Source organism: Lepisma saccharinum, chromosome 5, assembly GCF_977018435.1.
Source record: "Lepisma saccharinum chromosome 5, izLepSacc3.1, whole genome shotgun sequence".
Classification (NCBI taxonomy): domain Eukaryota; kingdom Metazoa; phylum Arthropoda; class Insecta; order Zygentoma; family Lepismatidae; genus Lepisma; species Lepisma saccharinum.
In genome coordinates, this window is record NC_139233.1 from 38227591 (window position 1) to 38249074 (window position 21484).

Below are 21484 nucleotides of genomic sequence, written 5' to 3' on the forward strand. Positions count from 1 at the left end.
TCTTGAACAACAACTGATTTTGGACGACCTTCGCGAATCTCGTCGGTGAGCGAATGGCGGCCACGATTAAATTCGTTATACCAGTGTTTCACAGTGGCAAAGGATGGGGCTTCATCGCCAAATGTGGAAGTAAGTTGATCGATGCACTCTTGTCTTGGTAATCCACGTCGGAAATCGTAAAAAATCATCGCACGAAAATGTTCACGAGTTAATTCCATTTTATTGTTGTCGCGCAATCTCCAAGGCAACATAAACAACACAAATGAAGCTATTGACAAAACATTTGAAGTACGTTATGGTCAATAATCCCAGACGATTCGGTGCAAACGTCAAATCGCGCCTAACTTCAATCAGTGTTGCCAAGGATCAAAATATAAATAGTGACCCTCGTATGTACATAAAGTGGACTTAAACACCAAATCAACCAACCGGGTGGTAGTGGTTATCACTGCACGGTATGATACCAGGAGTTCCGGGTTCGAACCCCGACCTCGGCATTGGTGTTTTTTTGTTTCTCTTCATTAATTGTATTGTACCGTCTTTGCGATTAACCAAATGTGACAGCGACGCTAAGTAGCATAAATCAAATCATTGATTGAGTGTTTCATTTGGTTTGTTTTACTTCGCTTTTCCTACACTTTTGGCTAATCGTGAAGATGGTACGATAAAATTGATGAAGAGAGAAACACACATAACACCCATGTCCAGGTCGGGATTCGAACCCGGGATCTCTGGCTTAATAGTCAAATCAACATGTTTTGGATTTTCGAAAGTGGGTGGGATTAACACGTCCTTCCTCATTTTGCAATCCTTTCCTTTCTTTGACGTTCTATTTTTTAGGAATACTGGGCCCTAAAAGGGGAGGGGGATTGAGCCACACAAACCTCCCTTAGGCACGCCATTGATTGCTACCGCAAGTGTCGACATCACCGCACGTCACTGGTTACTTATTACGAATTATGCAAACAAATTTTTATTTCCTTGTTTTCAATTGTTTTGATGGTTCCCATGTAGTTGAGTAGGTGTTCTTGCCTTTGGTGTGAGTGGTCCTGGGTTCAATTCCTGCTGGAAAAACTCTGGTTTTCAGTAGACTCAACATCTTGGACAATACCTACTTTCAAAGAAATGCCGACCTTTGTGCAGGAGCACATCACCACTCATCCTAATCTTTGAGATTAGCCAAAAGTGGCAGAAAAGTGAAGTAAAATAAACAAAACAACCAACCAAATCTTAAAGAAATAATGGGTTCCAATGGAGAAAGCATAATGGTGATTGCACTCTGATACATAGCCGTAACTTGAGACCTAATTAGGAAAGGGGTAAGATGTAACTTAAGGCTTCCCTTTGGGGGAAAGCACACTATCCCATAAAAATAGCACCCATCATTATTTGCTAAATAACTGTTAGATTTGTGAAATAATGTATATTATTTATATTACTTTGCTTATCTCATCCCAGAAAGTTAATGAAAGTACCTCTTAATTTGTAAATTTCAATAAATATGAAAATTTGGGTGGGGCAAGTGCCCCTGCAAAGCTACGCCTATGCTCTGCTATAAACTGCAAAATAAGATGCTCTTATTTAAAGCACAATTGCACAGGGAAGGGGAGAATAAGGCTGGCTGACAGGACTTGCAGTTTTTTGTAAGTGTACACATTTGACATTATTTTATCCAACCTTGTATAATTAGTCCGTAACTTAGTAAAAAAATCATGCAATGTTATTTGAGTTGATGTAGAAGTAGAATTAAGTTTCTATTCAAATGCAAAATCCATTGCAATCACCTCACACACACATATAATGTGTTTGTTGTATAAAGATAAATCAAGCATGAATTGACTACTAAATGTTATCAAGTATTTAAGAAACTTATCTGTGTGTATATTCTAATTACGAAGGTTAGGTTATATAGTGTAGCACAACGTTCCCTTCATCAATCGATTCCCATTGGCTTCAAAGTCTGGGGAACCAGTATAATTTAAGAAAACTGTCAAGAAGCCTGGTATTACTGCAAATTGGATGGACTGATGTAAAATACTCATAACAAATATTCAAAATGTTCAATGAATGAACAGTTCAGGTTCTTTGAACATATGATAATGGGACATCCATCAGTCCATATCTAACATCTAGTATTCCCTGACTATCCAGTGTTCTTAAATCATATAGTTTCCCTGGGAGTCTTCATAACCTAACCGGAATACCCACATCACATTTCATTGACTATTTGACATTGCTTTATCTTTTAATGTAAATTTTGATTTACATGTTCCAGGTAGCTGTGATAGATGCAGATAAACAACTATTCCTCTGTGGTGGAGCACTTGTGACTGAAAGGCATGTTCTAACATCAGCTTCCTGCATCAGAGGTAGATCGGAACTTTCCGTACGATTGGGTGACTGGGACATCATGTTGGAGTCAAATCCCACAGAAGCTTTCAGAAGCCTAGAAGTGCCCATAGTTCGCAGATTTGTGCATCCAGGTAAGTATTGTCAGACAATTGACAGTTGTATCACTCTGTAATTCCAATATGTAGTGCATTCAGAAAGTGTTTATTTCCTTGTTATAAATCTATCTTGAATTTATTACAAATAGGTTTGAAATGGAAATATTTATGAATACTGGAATGTCAACAATTACTCGCCTCCACCAGAGAATTTTTCATCATAAAATTTATCACTTGTTTAACAACACAGGACTTGAATAATATTATATTTTGTTATTCAACATACTATAAGATCAAAACATTCTTGTTAAAAAAAACTGTTTTGTAAGTAGTATTAAATTATTTTTTGAAATACAGATAGAATTTGAAGTCATTAAACCCAAATTAAAAGATTTTAAAAGCTTAAAAATTTCCAGTCCACTCATGATTATCATTATATAAAATGTGAACAATTCCAAATTTATCTATTAAGTTACTGCACTGTCTATAAATTCTAATATTTTTTACATGTGCCTGCTTCAATAAAATCCACTTTAGATGCACATTTATTGTGCAGATGAACAACTTTACCCCCATCATTGAATTCAGATGAAGAAAAATTATTTTAATCTGTCAACATATCCAATATTCATGGATTTGTCAAAAAATTGGCAAGTAGCATACTAAAAATTAATGTTACAAAAAGTCCTGTTATGCTTAACACTATATCTGCGTTTGTCTCAGGTGTTAATTCAACAAGTGCAAACGCCCCTCCCAACTGCCAGGGTTTTGGATATATTATTATTCCCTGTATTTTAGAGTACTCAAATTTTCGGATTTTTATCACAAAGTTTAGAAAGATAAAGATTTTTTTTTAAAATTTAATTTCAGCCCACTTTATGGTCATGATAGGTTAATCTATGTGGTCAGAAGTAACATGCTACTCACAGCATCGCTACTGTAGCTAACTACAAGATTTGTAGCAGTAGCGATGCTACATTTTAAAAATTGTAACGGTAGCAAAGCTTCAAAAATCCTGTAGTTGTAGTGAAAATTTCGCTACAGCCACATTTTTCTCAAGAATTTGAATGTGGCAATAGCGACAAAAATATTCGGCAATAATGGTTACTTTTGCAGGACGTTCATAAAAATAGTCTATTACATGGAAATATGGATAACCTAGATTACAAATATCTTGATATTTTAGATTATTGATATCTGCGTAATTTGTCATAATATGAATAATTGTAATATCCAGATAACTGACATACATGAATATATTCCAGTAAACTGCTACATTTTTTTCTGCACCACTGGAAAAAAAAATGCCTAGTTTGCATCACATCTGGAACAAATCCTGTGGATATCCATGGTGTAAGAGATAGCAAAATATCAATAATTACTTTGTAAAATACAACTTGCATTGCAAAAACGAGTGATCAATTTTCCACTACAATGACAAGCAATAGTGCCAGCAATCTTGGCCAAATACGTTAACAGCATTGATCATTGTGAGTGTATAGGATCTCACCAGCAAGAAATTATTGTTACAAGAACGATAGAGTTTATGGAATTACAATTATTTTTGTGATATTTGTTCACAAATTTTAAAATTACAAAATGTTTAGAACACTCGGGTTTACATGAGTTTCCTCAATACCAGGCACGTCTCGTGCATTATTTTCCTGGGTGTTCACCGAAGTCATGTTACACACATTCACTTTCCGCAAATACTTTTTTGTCCAAAAAAAATAGTATCAAAGGAGGGGGGAGCTTAAAAGTTTTGTTCAGAATTTTTTTCACCTGGGAAATTAAGGTTTCATACTAGGGGTGTGCAAATAAATTTAGGGCTAAAACTAACTACAATAAATTGTGCCTGTATGAAAGAAATATGGGGTTTTATTGGAAAATCATGGACGTCTGCAGGATTTGTTCCAGGGAGGGGCAAGCAAGATCATTTCTCCAGGGGGGGGGGGGGTAAAGGCACATTTTTCCTTGTAATAGTGTTGTTGCCTCAAAAATCACTCCTTCAACTGAAATTAACATGTCCCTGCAACGCTTTTATAATAATTACTAGAGCCCGGGACTTTATGTAATAACATATTGTTTATTTGGTATCTGATCAAATACTGAGGTGAGATCTTTATGTATCGGATGAAAATCAGCCGAAATAGATTAACTTGATAAAACACATTTTAACATGTTTGACCAATTTCACATTTTTTACAACATATTTCTTAAATTTTCTTGTAACTTATTTCTGTATAATTTTGTAATTGTCTTGCACATAAATAATGGATAGTTTGCATTATCAACGACAGGACAAGGAAATTACGGACAAAGATATTAAAAAAAAGATGCAGTCTTTTCTTCTCTTCTTGCAGTCTTCTTATTATTGTTCTGTACTAAAACAATAATACCTCCCATTTTCTCTTACCCCACCGACAATTGATAGCTGTGCAAGTATTGTTGTGTTTGCACAAGAATCACCGGGCAGGAAGTAAACAAGTTTCAATTGTTCTCATTTCTTTATCTTTTTCGCTTCTCACAACAAGCAGTCAAAAGTAAAAATAACATTTGATACATTACACGCCCTACTCTATCGGAAATAGAGTATGGCAGTTTCAACATAACTTGTTTGAGTGAGAGACACATAGTACTGAATGCATGCACACGTATGTAGAAGTGCGAGTGAATAGAAAATTTTGGTGAGCCTGAGGGTATTTCTTACAGATTTTGGGGTCGACAATATTCTGTTTTTGTAAGTTGTGTGAAACCAGGGTAGGATATTCGAAGAGATCTTCAGAATTGGAGCATTTAGACATAGTAATACATAACAACCTTTCAAAGAAAGTTGTGTTGCCTAGATTTACCAGAGCTATAGTGAGCTGCCAATTATGCTTTAGTTTCTACAAAGGTGTAAATCGGACATAAAAATACATGAAACTTAGGATAATTGCAGTGAACTTCACAACATTTTCAGTATTTTCCCACTACATTCTTTGGTTAAAGGGATTCTGGCTTCATTTAATACCCCACCCCCACCCTAGTCGATATTCCCTGAAAGATACGGACTTTCCGCATAAATTCAAAAGTACGGTTATGCATATTTTTGGCTTTACTGGCAATATTTATGAATTTTTCTGACATTTAAAATTTTTCATGGCATATTTTTCAATTTTTGACATAATTACATTCATATTTTACACTTTTATAGGACATAAAGTCCCGGGCCCTAATAATTACCATAAATTAGTGTAACAAATGAAATTATGTGTAATATGTTAGGTTTACATTAATTTTCCAGGTGGGCTTCCGAACGTTCTTGCCTGCAATTAGAAAACAACTACTTACAACTAGTCCTACAATTATTTTTAAAGAGAAATGGCAAAGTTTGTTTACGTTGTTTAATGACTATAATTATACATTTTTAGCAGCCATTTCTTACCTGCGCAGACAGCAACACCTACACTGTATCAAATGATGTATCATAGTTCATTCCTCGCTTCACTCACAGCATCATTTAATCCTTTTCAACAACTATCCAAGAACTTCAAAAACTAATAAACTTGATATATCGACACAGACAGGGTTGGTCACGACTTCCTTTCTTGTATAAGATCACCCCACTCTTTTACTTGGACATACCCGAAGTGTATCCACCTTTAAGGAAAAAGTCTGAATGCATGCACAACCTATTTTGGTAATGTATCTCTCTTATTTTAATTCATCGTATCTAATTCCAGCTTTCATTCATTACTCACCCTTCTCTGCAACAATTTTGCATTTATTCCAAGAAGTTGGGCAAAAAAATGATACAAAGACAAGATTGAATATGTAATGAATGTGCTTCAAACTCAAACCCCACAGGGAAACACTGAAAGGGAGGAAGCAGCAAGGACTGTCTCTTCTGCTGCGGGAGAGCACGAATTGTGCATGTCTGTGTGCCTGATACGAAGGTTCAGCAGTATCATCTTACATGTATTTTGCCCATATCGCGACCCTGAGCTTCCACCTGCCGCCAGAGCCTTCACTACGACATGAGCTCTCCTGTGGGAGTTCAACTGAGGAACTGCACTAGGTTGGCTGACTTGCGGTTTCTCCATCTCGGCAAAAGAGCGCACAGTGTTACGGACACAAATGCGACATATTGTATAAAAACTTTAGCGAAAAATTGTGAAAAAATAAATGTTTTCTATTAATTTAAGAGGTGAATACCATACATTCCTGGGGGTTCACTGATCCTGTGCACTATAGGGCCATCCGCACCTGCTCAATATATTTTATATTGTAAAAAGTATGTACGAATTCTTGACTTTTCCTCAGAAACTACAATTTTCTTTAGTTAATAGTTTTCAAATTTATGTATTGTTCCTACTTTTGCATCACTTTTCTGGAACTGTTGCTAATAATGGCAATGAGGATGAATGGTTTACTTAGTCATTCTCTTGTCTATAGTTGCTTTCTGCCACTTTCGGCTAATTGTGAGAATGAGGAAGAATGATGAATGACAATGAGCAGTGTGGGGAATGGAGAAGCAGGAGGATCCCATCCTCCCAAATAGGCATCTTCCCTAGTTTCTGTTTTGAGCCATTCGCACCAATATGTGCCTCCGCCGGGTATCAAAACTGGGGCCCTTTGATTACAAGGCAACACAATTTCCACTGTCTTCAGGGAAGCAATCCCAATGAAAACTTAACTTAAAGCATCGCTCCACATGTTTTTTCATTTATATCATTACCTGTAGAAGCATCCCACAACTATTCCCAAGGTTCGATTAAATATAGCCCCCCCCCCCCCACCTCTCCTCCTATAACAAATGTTCCATTAAGTGCTAAGAAGATAAAATTGAGAAATATCACATTTTTATCTTATTCCCATTTTGCACATGTTATAGTTAATTTTGATACATAGAATAAATTCAAATTAATTTTTAGAAAAGCAGTCTCAGAAATATCTGACATGCACACGTGTAAGCCCCCATTTTCATTAATATTCCACGTGAGCAGCAGGAATATTTAATAAGAAAAATGACAGTTATAAAGCATCGTTTACCCTCAATGCCAGTCCCCGTTGTGTAGTGGTGTACGATGCCAGGGGTGGTCACGGGTTCGAATCCTGGCCTGGGCATGAATGTTTGCGAGTGTCCATCAATTTCATCATATCATCACTCATCCCCATATTCGCAAAGCCAAAAGTGGCACAAAAGCGAAGTAAAATAAAGCAAATAAAATCAAAAAATAAAATAAAATCGTTCAAAATGCTGCATTCATATCACTATTAAAAACTGAAATATTTATTCTCAAGAAAAATAGGTATGTGAACATTATGTAATCCTACCAAATTTTATTTGTGTATAGTTGTAATCATTAATTTGGGCAACATTCATATATCAAATTTGAATTGATATGCCACTTGCATAGGTATGTTATTCTCAAACACTAAAGTAAAAATAAGTAACTGAAGTAACACTGCTATAAAATTATCAAATGACTGGAATCATCATAATAAATAACAGAATCTATTTTCCAGTAAGTGCAACTATCATACTAGGGGGGGCTTTTTCTTTCCCAGAAGTAGCTTAGTGAGCTACTTTTTGGTAAATGTAGAATTCTGATCACTGGTTAATCTGAACTGGACCTACAGTTTAAATTTCAATCTTAACCACTGCAATATGCTTCAGTTTACTCCTCATTTGTGTACATGATCACAGTTTAGTGGCAATGGAAGGAATTAAGAAAACTACATAAATAATAAACTTTCTATTCTGGGCCTCCCCAATCGTGTAATGGCAACATCATCACCTTGTAATGAAGGGCTCCCAGGTTGAATACCAGGTAGCACATACTGGCTAGGATTTCACTTTAAACTGGAAATCAAGTCCTGATTAGCCTATCTGTGCATAAAGTGGAGTTAAACTCAATAACAATCTATTCCAGCCCTGGACCCTGTTTTTCACTAGAACATTGAAGTTTTCTTCATTCCTGTCCACACTACTATATATCATTTACATAAAACAGTGCTTGGAATTAATTCTCGGTGAGCTAAGGTACCAGACAGATATTCATTCAACCCTCCAAACTGTATCTTCTGTAACAAGACAGTTTCACTACTCCACATGTACAACAAAAGAGCAACCCCCTGCATCTGAACTTTGGATAAGAGGACCTTGGTAACTAGAATTTATATTTTGTGTATCATTGATTAAAACAGCCTTCCTTAAAAGTTAACGCTTTCCATTATAGTTTTCCTTGCATCATTAAATCGAAGAAGCTACAATCACGAACATGATATTGCACTTCTGAAGTTGCAGTATGCTGTAGATTTCAAGCAGTATCCTCAGATATCTACAATCTGTTTACCTTCAGGGATTGCTTATGATCCTACAGAATGCCTTGTTGCAGGTTGGAGTCAATCACAGCTTCAGGATTTTAATGTAAGTAGTTGTTCCTAATTTTTCTTCATCGTTATGTGCAATAGAAAATAACTACACAGTAATGACAAGCAATTATTGACGGCCCAATAGACTGCAATCTTTCTCAACGATGTAAATTGTTTAGCCAATACAGTGGAACCAAAATTTGTTTCCGTGCATTATACAAGGTTTCCCTAAAGTCATTCCCACATTTAAATTTGCTATAACTTTGTAACTAACAGAGATATTTCAATAAAATAAAGTTTGTATTTCACAGTAATCATTAATTTTTTACCTGCCAACACCAGACATGTCATCCTCATTGCCCCACCTCCAACAGGGCACCATTCACATCGATGCATTCCTGCAATCTTGTCTTGAAACCCAGAATGGCTTTCCGGTGCTGCTCATTCAAAATGTGTCATGATCACTGCAGATATCTTTGCTTTGAGGCCATCCAGATCTCTTGACTTTTCCTCGTACACTTCCACCTTGACACATCCCCACTGTCAGATCAGATGTAGACAGATCTGGCGACCTTGTAAGCCATGATGTGGGTTCTGTGCGGCCAAGCCAACTGCCTCCGAATTCTTGATCCAGGAATTTTCTGACTGCAAGAGCGAAATGGGAAGGTGTCCAGTCTTGCTGGAAGTGCATGTCTCATCTTTACACAAAGTGCAATCAGCTGGGGAAGGAAGAACGTCTGCAACATGTTGAGGTCCGTAGCACCTGTCACGATATATTCCTCTGAGAAGAAAGGCCCGATTAGGTGATCCGTCAACACAGTGTGAATCACATTCAATTTTGGGCTATCCCTGTCGTAGGTTTGGAATTTGTACACCAGAATGAAATATTTCAGCTCTGCATATCACAAAATGCGCTGACTACTGCTGAATTGACATAATCTTGGAATTACGTAATTGCTCGCAGTCACGTGATCCTCTCAACGTGCAGTTTTGCTAGGTTAAACTTTAAAGAGTGCTGTGCAGTACACACACTATTTCACTGAAATATCTGTTAGTTACAAAGTTAGAGAATTCAAATGTGGGGAGGACTTTAGGAAAACCCTGTACATTAAATCCTCATGGTCTGAATATAGAACATGTTCTTTTGTTTCACTTTGGTTTCATGAAATGTATAATCAAGACGTGTGTTCTATTTTCACAGTGGACATTAGCTTCTAAATTGTTATAATTAATGATCATTTAAACTGTAACTCTGTTCCTTTTAAAAAAGTAATTTTCCAAACACTGGTGCACACGCACAATGCTTTTGAAAGCACGTTTTGCATTGCATTGCATTGGAAACTTTAGTGACAATGGCAGTTTACTTTCATTCAGTTATCAGGAAAGAAAATACTAACAACAATAAGAAGAAAGTGCTACAAATTTGGCTTTCTTTCTAATAAAGATGAATCTCATACATGGAAAATGTTGTTATGGAGCACAAATATATCTATTGTCTCATAGAAGCATGAAGAGTTCAGTCAAAACATTAATAATTCCTGTCAATGTAAATACTACTGATGTTGAAATTTTACATGTCTTTTGACTGCAGGTTTGTACAAACAACGGCAAAGGTAATAGTAGCCACCTGTCACATCTTTAATCTTTAGTATCAAAATTAACTGAGACTGATAGAACAATGGCGTGAAATAACAAAAATCTGACCTTCGGTGTCGGCTTCTAAGCTTGATGCATTGTTGTTTCGTCAATCAATAGCAACGATAGACCGTAAGAGTGATATGAAATAATTCTTATTTTCTAATGAATAGTAACAAGAGAAGAATGATCCAGTCTGTGGTGATAATCAAGGGGCCCTGGGTTCCATACCCGGTGGAGACATATAAAGGTTTGGATCCCACTTTATACTGTAGGCCCAGTTCAGATTAGCCTATCTGTGCATAAAATGGACTTAAAACAAAAACCCAAACTAATTAAGAACTTATTGTGAAATGCTGCCTATATCAAGAATGGAAACAATGAAAATGATTTCGAAAAACAATACGCAAAGCACCTCAAGTCCCCACTGACTTACAACATGATACTATTAGTCGCACAATAATTATTTGAGAGTTCAAACCTGAACATTTGCAAAAATTTGCAGCCTTGAAATTCATTGTTTCTCTCAATGATTAAGTGCTTTCTTTGCTTTGCATTGCTGTGGCTCGCTCAGTCCATATCTTTGTGCGAGCTTAGATTAAATGTGATAGCTTATCGTTGATCCTTCACACAACTTCGCTATATGCTTGTTACAGGTTTGACATCTTAACAGAACTTCTATCGAACATTGCTCATGAAATATATCTTATCTCTTAATTCACCTTTAATTTCCACATATATTTTTATTTTTGTTATTTAGCATAGCTTTTCTGCAACTTTTGGGCAACCGCGACAATGAAAATTAGTGAACATATGATAAATAGAACGTTCAAAAATAACATTAATGCCCAGGCCAGTATTCGAACCTGGGACCCCTGACATAAAAGCATCTAGTGCTACCACTGTCAATTTTCACAAACTTACACTTACACATCTCTTCCTTACATATGTATTTCCTTTTACCTGCTGCACTTCTCGTATGGTGAATTCTAACCCCTCATTTCAGGTTTATCTCATTTTTATAGCTATTGCTTTGTAGTAAATGATGATCCTATAAGTCTCCTGAATCTTATTCCGAAGAAAACCCTGTTAGAGGATTATGTGTGTAGTGTTATTCATAATATATAATAGTCTGCTATGGTCAGCATTTTTAGTGTATTTAATGAAAATTGCATTTTCATTTCAGTGTTCATTTTAGTCGCCTAGATTTTGCATTTAAAAAATTTAGGTCAAGAATATATTAGTCCTTGGGAATTAGTCAATTAAAACATTTTGCGTTGTTGCAAGATTATCCATTAGGATAAAATTTGGACATAATGAATGTAAGTGGAGAAAATGCAACTTGTATATCAAAATTGCCATGTCCAAATGATCTCCGAAAGTAGTGTTTAGCACGTGCCGGTTACCGTGGCAGAGTGGTTAGCACATCGTTCTACGACACCAGGGGTCCCGGGTTCGAATCCTGGCCTGGGCAAGAATGTTTGAGAGTGTCCATTCATCAATTTTATCATATCACTCATTCATCCTCATTGTTCATGGTATATGAACAAGATTTGTCCCTCTCAAACAATACGTGGCTTGTCCCCACCGAATGAAGTGTGGATTAATGTCACTTATAAATTAATTGTCCGAAAGTAGATATTAGGCATGAACAGAGCAAAATATACTCCTGAGGAATTAAATGTTATAAGCCAGTTCATGGCAGGGAGTTATTGACGGTCTTCCCAACCTATCTGCTTTAGATTTCGGGTTAGTCCTGGTCTGGCAATTTCTTTAAGTATCCCTTCATAAATTTAATCTGATTATCATCAATCTTCATAGTTGCGATTAAATATAAAAGTGACATGAAAGCAAAGCAAAATAAGAGCAAATAAAAACAATTGTAAAGTGACTACAATATCAGAACTACATTTGAAAAATAAAATGCTAGCAGAAGATTCATCTTCAAACAAGCATTTTGGGAGAACTGTGTAGACAGACAGCATGCTCCTGAAAGTTGCCAATCCACATATAGCATGACCTTCAATACTGGAGTTGTGCTTTTCAGGAAAGTTTGCTCGACGCTACTCAAGTATCTTTACCAAGAATGCCTCCTAGGTGTTCGCAGCATTGCCAACTTATTTTCAGTCTGGAAAACCTTTTTTTCCCCTATTTAATTTGCCGTTGGGTGTACAATCCAGTGGGATATTCTGAAAAGTTCACTTAGTTTAATGCAACAATTCTTATTTATTGTATAGAAATAACACCAATGCAGGCATGCAAGCAAAATAAAAACAGAAGTCTGACAACGTCAAATTTTCCAGCAATTTCTATATATATTAAAAACATGGGAGAATATGCAGGTGTCTTACACTACAGAACAAAACATCCTCTGAACATGCTTCATAGGTCAATGTCTAAAAATATGAAGATATAAAGAGTAAAAGTTTAAAATTCACTCAAGATTTTTCTGCACTAAGATCACTTCACAAAAAGGATGCTTTTGTTGTAGCTGTGAAAGACAACCATGTAATAAATACTTTTAAGAAGACCATGTATAATTTGTCACAAAGTATGCAATACCATTGCACCAAAAAATTCCAGTAACCAAGCTGCCTATTTCCCAAAATAGACATTGGTTGAGATCTGCCAAACAAAAAAAAGTCTTCCACAATAGTAAATTATTTGTTGTTTAATCTGACAGTGAAGTTGTCAAGTGTGGAACTTTAAAAGTTCCTTGAGGAAATATTAGAAAATCAATCTGCTTGCTATGTTCCAGGAGTAGGGGTTAAATTAGTTGCCACCATACTTCCAGTTACAGAGCTAACTGCACATTACAAAACTGCAATTTTCAAAAACTTCGAGATACATGCTAACGTGAAGTTTATATTGAAAAACTGGTCCTTAAAAGTACACTAGTGTGCAAAATTAAAGCAACGAACTTAAACCTCACCCTGCAGGTAGAAACATCCCATACAATGGTCCAAGATTGCTGTTAAATGAATGCAGAGTATGATTGTCGTGTATATAAAACTGAAGATGGCAGTCATGTCCTGCAGTACTGCATGACCACCATCTGATGTCTGCAGTGCACCTAGCGGCAAGTGTACCTTCCGGTGACTGCTCGTATCAGTCCAGCATTAACTTGACTTGTAATATGTACACAATGCGTAGGGACATTGAATTTTCGCGATTCGCGAAATGTGAAAAAAAGATGCAATTTTGAACATTCTGCACGTAACTACACCCCCCATGATGAAATATGCACGAGTTTTATTCGCGAAGTAATGCGAAATGTGTGCTTTTCCACGAAATGAAGGCTTTTTCGCGAAATAACCGTGAAATATCATCAAATTAAGTAGAAAACACGCAAAAACCAGCAATCGAGGTTGTGCGCGCAAACTGTCGATTTGTAACAAAACGTTTGCCTGAAGTTTCCTACCACTTGCAGCTGAAGAACGTTTTATCTTCGATCACATCAGGATGACGCTGCAATGAATTTTGTTTATCATCATGTGATTTTCAACATGTTTGTGTATGTGCAGTAGTGATTATTTTATTTGTTGGACAGCAAGGATATCCTTTAAATATGAATAAATCACTTGAGATATGCAATTTAGAAATGAAGAGATTTTGTGTTGATGTTTTCTTTTTGGTTGGACAGCTAAGTACTTGTGTATGTGTACAGTATATAAAAATGAAGTAGTTTATCAATTTATAGCTTTTTTGTATGTTGTTTCCTCTCATGAAACAGTGTGTGCCAATTTTTTTTCCACTGCTGGTATATACCGCTGATCTACCATTTTATTTACCACTCTCCTCAGTTTTTATTTACCATAAATTTGCTTCCCTAACAATGCGCTATGGCACAGAAGAAGACTTGCTTCAATGGAGAGCGATAGGTCGAATAGAGGTAGGTCAGTCGCAAGGTGATGTGACCAGATGGTTGAATGGGCATCAGTTTGTTGCATCTCGAAAGTGACAGCAACTTGTAGACTGAAAATGTATCCCTACGACCTGGACAAGGATGACCACAAGTGACGAACAGTGAGAGAAAACAGTTACAGGGTCCTCTGAGAGAGACTGTCTCGTAGTACTGCACAGCGGGTGTATCTGACCTTGCAGCATCCACTGGACCTATTGTATCCAGATGCACTGTGTACAGGAGGTTTCGACTAAGCTGTATTCCAGGCAACCAGCTGTCGTGTTCCTTTGACACGACTTTAGAAAAGATGATGTCCGGAGTGGTGCCATCAGCATGTCAACTGGATGGATGAACAGTGAGCCAACATTCTCTTCAGTGATGAGTCCAGTTTCGGTCTCCCCTCCGATTCACGAAGGATTTGCATTTGGATCGAACCAGAAACAAGATTTCGACCTGAGAATATTGTGGAAAGCTACCAATATGAAGGAGGCTCCATCATGGTGTATCATGCAAACTGGAAAAACAGCTCTGCATGAAGTGGTACAGCAAAACCAGCAAGGTTTTGAGATGAGATCTTGGCATCGTATGTTTGGTTGTTTCGAGGTGCTTTTGGTCAAGTTTCTCTTCATGGGTGAAAATGCTCATCCCCTTTGAGCAGGGCTTGTGGATTAGTTCCTGGAAGGTGAAGATATTCTGTGCATGGAGTAGTGTGTCTCTCTCTCACTCACACACCAGACTTAAATCCAATAGAACATTTTTGGAATTCTCTAGGACAACACATTGCATCACACCAGCATCTGCCAATCACTCTCCAGGAATTATTGGCGTTATTGCCACAATATGTTGGTGTCCTGATTCGCAGCATGCAAAGCTGTATTGCTGCCAGAGGTGGTCACACACCATATTGAAGACTAAACCAGTTTTAGTTTTTTGTTTGTACCATTAACTGAATGTGTGCATGCACACAAGTGTCCCCCCCCCCCCCAAGTCCAGTGGGTACAAGTGGTGTTTCTTTTGTTCTGATTTATAAGGTGCATGCTAATTATGTGCAAAAAATCAATGTTCATGTGTGTTTCCTATACGTATGCATGTATAGCTTTGAAATTACATACTACACTAGTGTGCAAAATTAAAGTTTGTATTGTAGAATTCTATCATTTTGTACATTTCTGATCAATTTTTATTTTCAGATGATGCAGTTTGACGACTTGGAAACTTCCTTTCATGTTGCAGATGAAAGTGTAAGAGTGGATTTCCAGGAAACCTTCCCCCTGTACCCTCAGGTGGAGGCAACCTCCAGTAAACTAAGTGTGCTCCTCCAGGATGGAGAAAAGCAGTTGAAGAAGCAGAAATCTGGAAAGGAGATTGCCAACAAAGGGAATGAAGTTATCCAACTCAAGGAGAGAAACAGTGAAAACACTGAGGATGACGACACTGGTGAACCAGGTGTGGAAGGGGCCAAAAGCAGAGTTCTGAGTAAAGCATCTGTTCAATCAGTCGGAGGAGATGCCTGCATAGAAAAGGTGCAACGCTTCCATAACGTCAGCTCCAACTCTTCACAACTGTGCGTGTTCAGTCAAGGCTACAATGAGGAATGCAAGGTATGTACCCATTTACATGTAGTGAATTTTTATTTGCAAAAAAATCAACCTACTCTGGAACTTGCCTTGGTGGCATTGGATGTTGTTGACTGGTGGGTGCTTCTAGTTATCCAGTTTTGTTACGGACTACAGCATAATTTGCATATCTTTTGGGTGGTCTCTTGGTTTGCTGAGTATGAGCTAGTATGTTAGATAGGGATACAGAAGAGGGGGTTTGCCTCCCCGATGGCGCAGTGGTAGCATCATCACCTTGTAATCAAGGGGTCCTGGGTTCGATACCTGGTGGAGGCATATGGCACAGTGTTCGGATCCCACTTTAAACCGTAGGTCCAGTCCCAATTAGCCTTACTGTGCATAAAGTGGACTTAAAACACAAACTCTCACCAAGAACAGGGGTTTTCCACTGCTAAGCCATATCTTTGGTGCAAGTAGGTTTTCACATTGGAAATACTTCTGGGTGAGGCAAGCATGGAGGAGTGGTTTGTTACATCCTTTGTCAAAGCAGTTAGGCAGCAAGACATAATGGACATGTACACCAAATACCACCAGCCTTGCACAAGACTCCCACAGAACATGGGTGAACAGGAATGGGACACCACCCTATGAAAAATCTGCAATCTCCTACATGCCTGCCTGTCCTGATCATCTTGATAAAAGCAAAAAGCTTTGACATACTGAAAACTTTCAATATATTGGGGAGTGTTAGGCACCTTTTGTAAGTGTTTTGTAAACACAATATCCATGCCATAATAAAAAAACTCCCCATGATCTACAAAAAGCAAAATTAATTCTCCCTCCTGCCTGGGTCATTCCATGTCCAATCATCCAGTATTTTATGAAAATGTCACCCACCATACCTAATTTGGTGTCCTGATAGAACTTTTGATGCAGTTTCCAAAAATGTCATATTTTTTTAGATCGGTCAAGGGTTAGCACTCTTCAAAATCTCTGTGCCACATGCAGCTCCACTTTGAATGGAACACATTAGGTTATAAATTATCTTCTCTCAGGTTTGCCTTAATCTTAGTCTTCTCAATTTGTGCAGAATGGGTAAGCTTTTTTTAATTAGGTTTCTGATGAGTGTATAAATAACCATGTATTATTATGGATATTTTTTTTTTTTAGAAAAACAAATGACTAACTTCAACAGCTAATTTCATGCATTGCCCCCATTCCTCCCTTTAATTTCCACAACTAAATTTTATACAGGGTGTCATTTTAATGGTGCCCACAGACCACATATTCGTATATAGAGAACATCAAAACAAACAACTTTTTTCAGTAACACATTTCTCGGTGTGTCGATTCGACGCTACAGCAGTTCAAAAAAGACTTGTTTTGCTGCCTCAATGCTGGCAAACCCACCCCACCACATTTGATCTTATCTGTGATTTAATTTCTGCGGCGAAACAGCGCACGGCAGGGTTGCAAGGAACACACACATTTTGTGAAAAATTACAAACTACCAACCACATTATTAGCTGTAAAACAAAGCGAGAAACTCATCCAGTAGACCGAACATCATAGCCTACCAGCCAGAAGATCACCAGTAATCTTAGGGGAAGGGAGAAGTGAATCAATGATATGAGAAATGGTAAAAACTTATTTCAAATGAAGTGTCAATTTCGGATTTTGTCTCGGCCTAAATGTCAAGTATCAACAACAATAAATTTTATTGGACTTACAGCTTACATGTGGCTGTTTACACCCACCTACTACATGTCAAATATTTGCAAATCTCATTGCAAGGTTGATATCTACAGGTTTGTGTCCAAATACCTTGTGGTACTTGTGCTGATAACGGAAGTATCAGAAGTTCACGTTGTTACATTATGGCTAAAACCACAGTAACAATCTAGATGATGAATCAGTAGCGAATACACTGCCCTGTTCACAGTTGAAAACTATTACATGTGTACCCGGTGCATAGATAAACAGTCGTCGGAGAGCTTGTTTTACTACTACTTGTATCCATGTATTTTCAACCATTTTTGCCACTTGCCTCACAATGCCCTCAATTATATTCTGTTGCTTACCTTTGGAATTTTGAGTTCCTTCACTTCTATTTTGTCATCTGTTCAGTGTCAAAGACAACTAGTATCAGAAGGACGAAGTGGATAGACTAAGTTGTAGATGCCAGCTTGGTAACTACATTTGCCAATATTTGACATGTAAGCTGACACAATTTGATATGACCAATTCCACTTGAATTCTATTCTTTCTACAATTTTTCATAACGTTTACTTCCTGTTAGGTTACAGAATGGGTTTCTAGTTTTGTTATATGGTACATAATGTGACTGATTGTAGCTATGTCATTTTTCACAGCATGTGTGTTCCTGGCAACCTCGGAACGCATCACTTCACGACTGGCAAATGCAATCAAATGTTGTGTGTGGTTGCCAGCATTCAGGCAGCATTCCTTTCTCTGGACAGCTAGGTGTAAGAGTTAATGCCCTTGTGAACAATCCTACTCCTTTTCAAGCTTTCAGTTTCAGCGAAATATTTGATATTCTTTCTTTTTTATATATATATTTACTATTTGTACTATAGTTTTGATACTACGTATTCATGATTATATAATTGATTGATATTATTTTTACTTCATGTTTTGTGCCTCTTGGCTAATTTGCTAAGATGGGGACAAGTGATGAAATGATAAAATTGATGAATGGGCATTCACAAACATGCCGTAGTGGGATTCGAACCCGAGACTCCTTGAGTTGCAGCGCTATTTGCTAACCACTTAGCCACAGAGTCCGGATTGCCTTTATTATATAACTTGGTGTAATCGGAGACTAGTGGCGATTTGTCCAGCTCGATGGGCTAATTTCCGGTTTCCAGTCCGTTGTGATAAAACATTCTCCTTGACCTTGAGTTTTCTTTTTTTTTTAAAAAAAAATACTATTTGTATTATAGTTTTGATACTATGTATTCGCCATTACATAACTTGGCGCAATCAACGATAAGTGGTGGTTTGCCCAGATCGATGAGTGCTACCAGATGGGAGCTAGACAAACTTTGGAGAGAAAAAAAAATAGATTCCTGTCTGTTGCTTCCAAAAATGGGTACACATCAACATGTTTACCTTACCGAACAAAAGCCTTGGAAATTCTGAACAAAACAAGCCCTAATTGGCATTTATAGTGTTATTCCATGCACGACTAATTTTTCGTCATCCACCTCGAAAGGGTTAAAACAAAGCCTAAAGTAACATATGTTACGATATAATATCCAAAAATTTGTGTGTGTGAACCTAACGTGTGTTAAGTGGAGTATGAGACATGTACAGAGATTTTGAAAAGCATGTAATTTCTGAACCTCTTGACCAGTCTAAAAAAATTGATGTTTTTGGAACCTGCATCAAAAGTTATATAAGCAAACCAAATTTCATCAAAATCTCTGATTTGGGACATGACCTGAATGATTTGACATGGAATGTTTCTCACATAAATGCTTTGTAGACTGTGAATATTACAAATATACAATCAAGTCTGTAACACTCCCCCTATTAACAATATTTTTTCCTCTTACCAGGCTGACTTGGGATCTGCAATGGTGTGCAAGATTTCATCACAAAGACGAACTGCAAAACTGGAAGAAAGGTCCTCTGATAAATATGTTGCTGTTGGAGTTGTAGCAAGGAAATTTGGTTGTTCTGAAGATATGCAGGCATTAATAGTTGCAGCAGATATAAAACAACAAATGAACTTCATTAAAACTATTATTTGCAGTTATAAGTGAACTATTGGCCTTTTAAAGATGTAAACTTGATAATGAAATATACTGTTAGTAAATTAATTTTATCCTTTTTCCAATAGCTGATCCAATTTGTACTGATACTTTGTGTGCTCTTTTCTCACAAAGCATTAACCTTTTGAGTCCCAAGGCCATTTTCACATGTAAGCCTCTCGGTCCCGAGCCGATTTTGAGCAAAATGCAAAGTTTCAATTAAATGAGTGTAGATCGGAGACTAATTGCCCTAGAGAGATGAGTGATATACCGTTGTACGTGGAATGAACCAGAGATTCAGACGATATATGACTTATGCACATTTGGCATACATATGGAGGGGGAAAGGGGGAAAATCCCCTGAAAATACTTTTTTAAAAATGGGGTTCCCCCCCCCCCACCCAAAAAAAAGGATATGATAAAGGTTAAAATGCACATAGAAATTATCGCTGGCATGTAACAGAAAAATATTTGCATCATTGTCGTATGACCAATGTAACTTGAGTTGTACCGCCAAAAGGAATGGTCGGCACGCCACTGATTCAAGCTTCAAAATGCAGCGGTACCTTGAAATAACTATAGCTCAGAAACTAAATGCCCTAGAGATATGAAAGATATACCGTTGTACGCAGAATGAATCACAGATTCAGATGATACATAATTTATGCACATTCGGTGTACATATGGAGGGGGAAATCCCCTCAAATACTTTTCTTAAAACAAAATGGTGTTTCCCCCCGCCCCCCAAAAAATGTCAATGCACAAAATGCAACACCTACGCACAACATTCACGGATGAAAAGCTAGAATGCAGTGAAAAATGAACGCAGATTCTTGCAACTGCTTGACATTCTATTTCTAGACAACCTTATGGAACACTTGTGCTCACAAACAAATGTTTCCTTCATCGTGCTTCGAAATTCCATTCTCACAATGCAGATTCAACAACCAGTCTTCCCCTCCTCCCTGCTTGTGCCCTCACGGAAAACTTTCATTTTGACATTGGACACTGATAAACAAGATTCCTTCGAATGCAGTTAACAGGAGGGAGTGAAAAGCATTGCTTTAGAACAACAACGCTGGTCTTCCTTGTCGGCAAAAATTTGACCTTCAAAAGAGAAGTCACTTTTCCCCTCCATTTTCATGGACAAAAAAAATGAAGAAAAAAAACATTTGTTAAATACATGTGTTAGGAACAATATATAAAAAAAACTAAATTCTAGCCAAAAATAGAAAAGTTATAACGTAAAAACTACGACCTTGACACCGGGTATCTCGATCGAGATACTTGGGACCCAAAAGGTTAAAGTGAATAAGAAAGAATTTAGGAAATCTTTGAGGTAAACCATGCACAAATGCATTTTATTGACTACGATACCAGAGTAGGTGGCCTCCACCCAAGTATATACTCCAGTTCTTAACCTTAAGAGTGAAATGCATTCTAAAAACTTTCTTGGTAATTTTCAGCAAAATTTACCTCCATGTATCAGAACCAGAGTGCACAAGAAGTATATTGAAACAGTGTTTTGCAGGATGTACTCACCACCAGTACTTTTTCTTCAGTAGTAGCTACAAAGTGTGTTTCTAAAACTTCAAGTAACTCCTTATAAAATGTGCTTGTTTTTCACTGAAAAAATTATAAAGATCACTTTTGGTGATAACAATGATTCATATTCATAACCCTTACATGCAGACATGACATGTCACATTTAGATCAGGTCACTAACACTGGGGTGCGACACATAGTGTCCCAAAATAGTGTTTACATTCTTTGAACGTTAATAATGGGAACACTAATAACAGCAAG

The 21484-nt window shown here is 37.2% G+C and overlaps 1 protein-coding gene across 1 annotated transcript in view; it reads left to right on the top strand.

Moving 5' to 3' along the window:
• LOC145988334 (uncharacterized) overlaps positions 1–19741 on the top strand; it is a 60162-nt gene extending 40421 nt beyond the window's left edge. The window contains exons 4-7 of the mRNA XM_083123201.1: positions 2276–2483; positions 8672–8862; positions 15537–15947; positions 19484–19741. Coding sequence (XP_082979327.1) covers positions 2276–2483; positions 8672–8862; positions 15537–15947; positions 19484–19690 — 1017 coding nt within the window. The 3' untranslated portion in view covers positions 19691–19741. The remainder of the gene's footprint in view (positions 1–2275; positions 2484–8671; positions 8863–15536; positions 15948–19483) is intronic.
• Positions 19742–21484: the final 1743 nt, after the last annotated feature.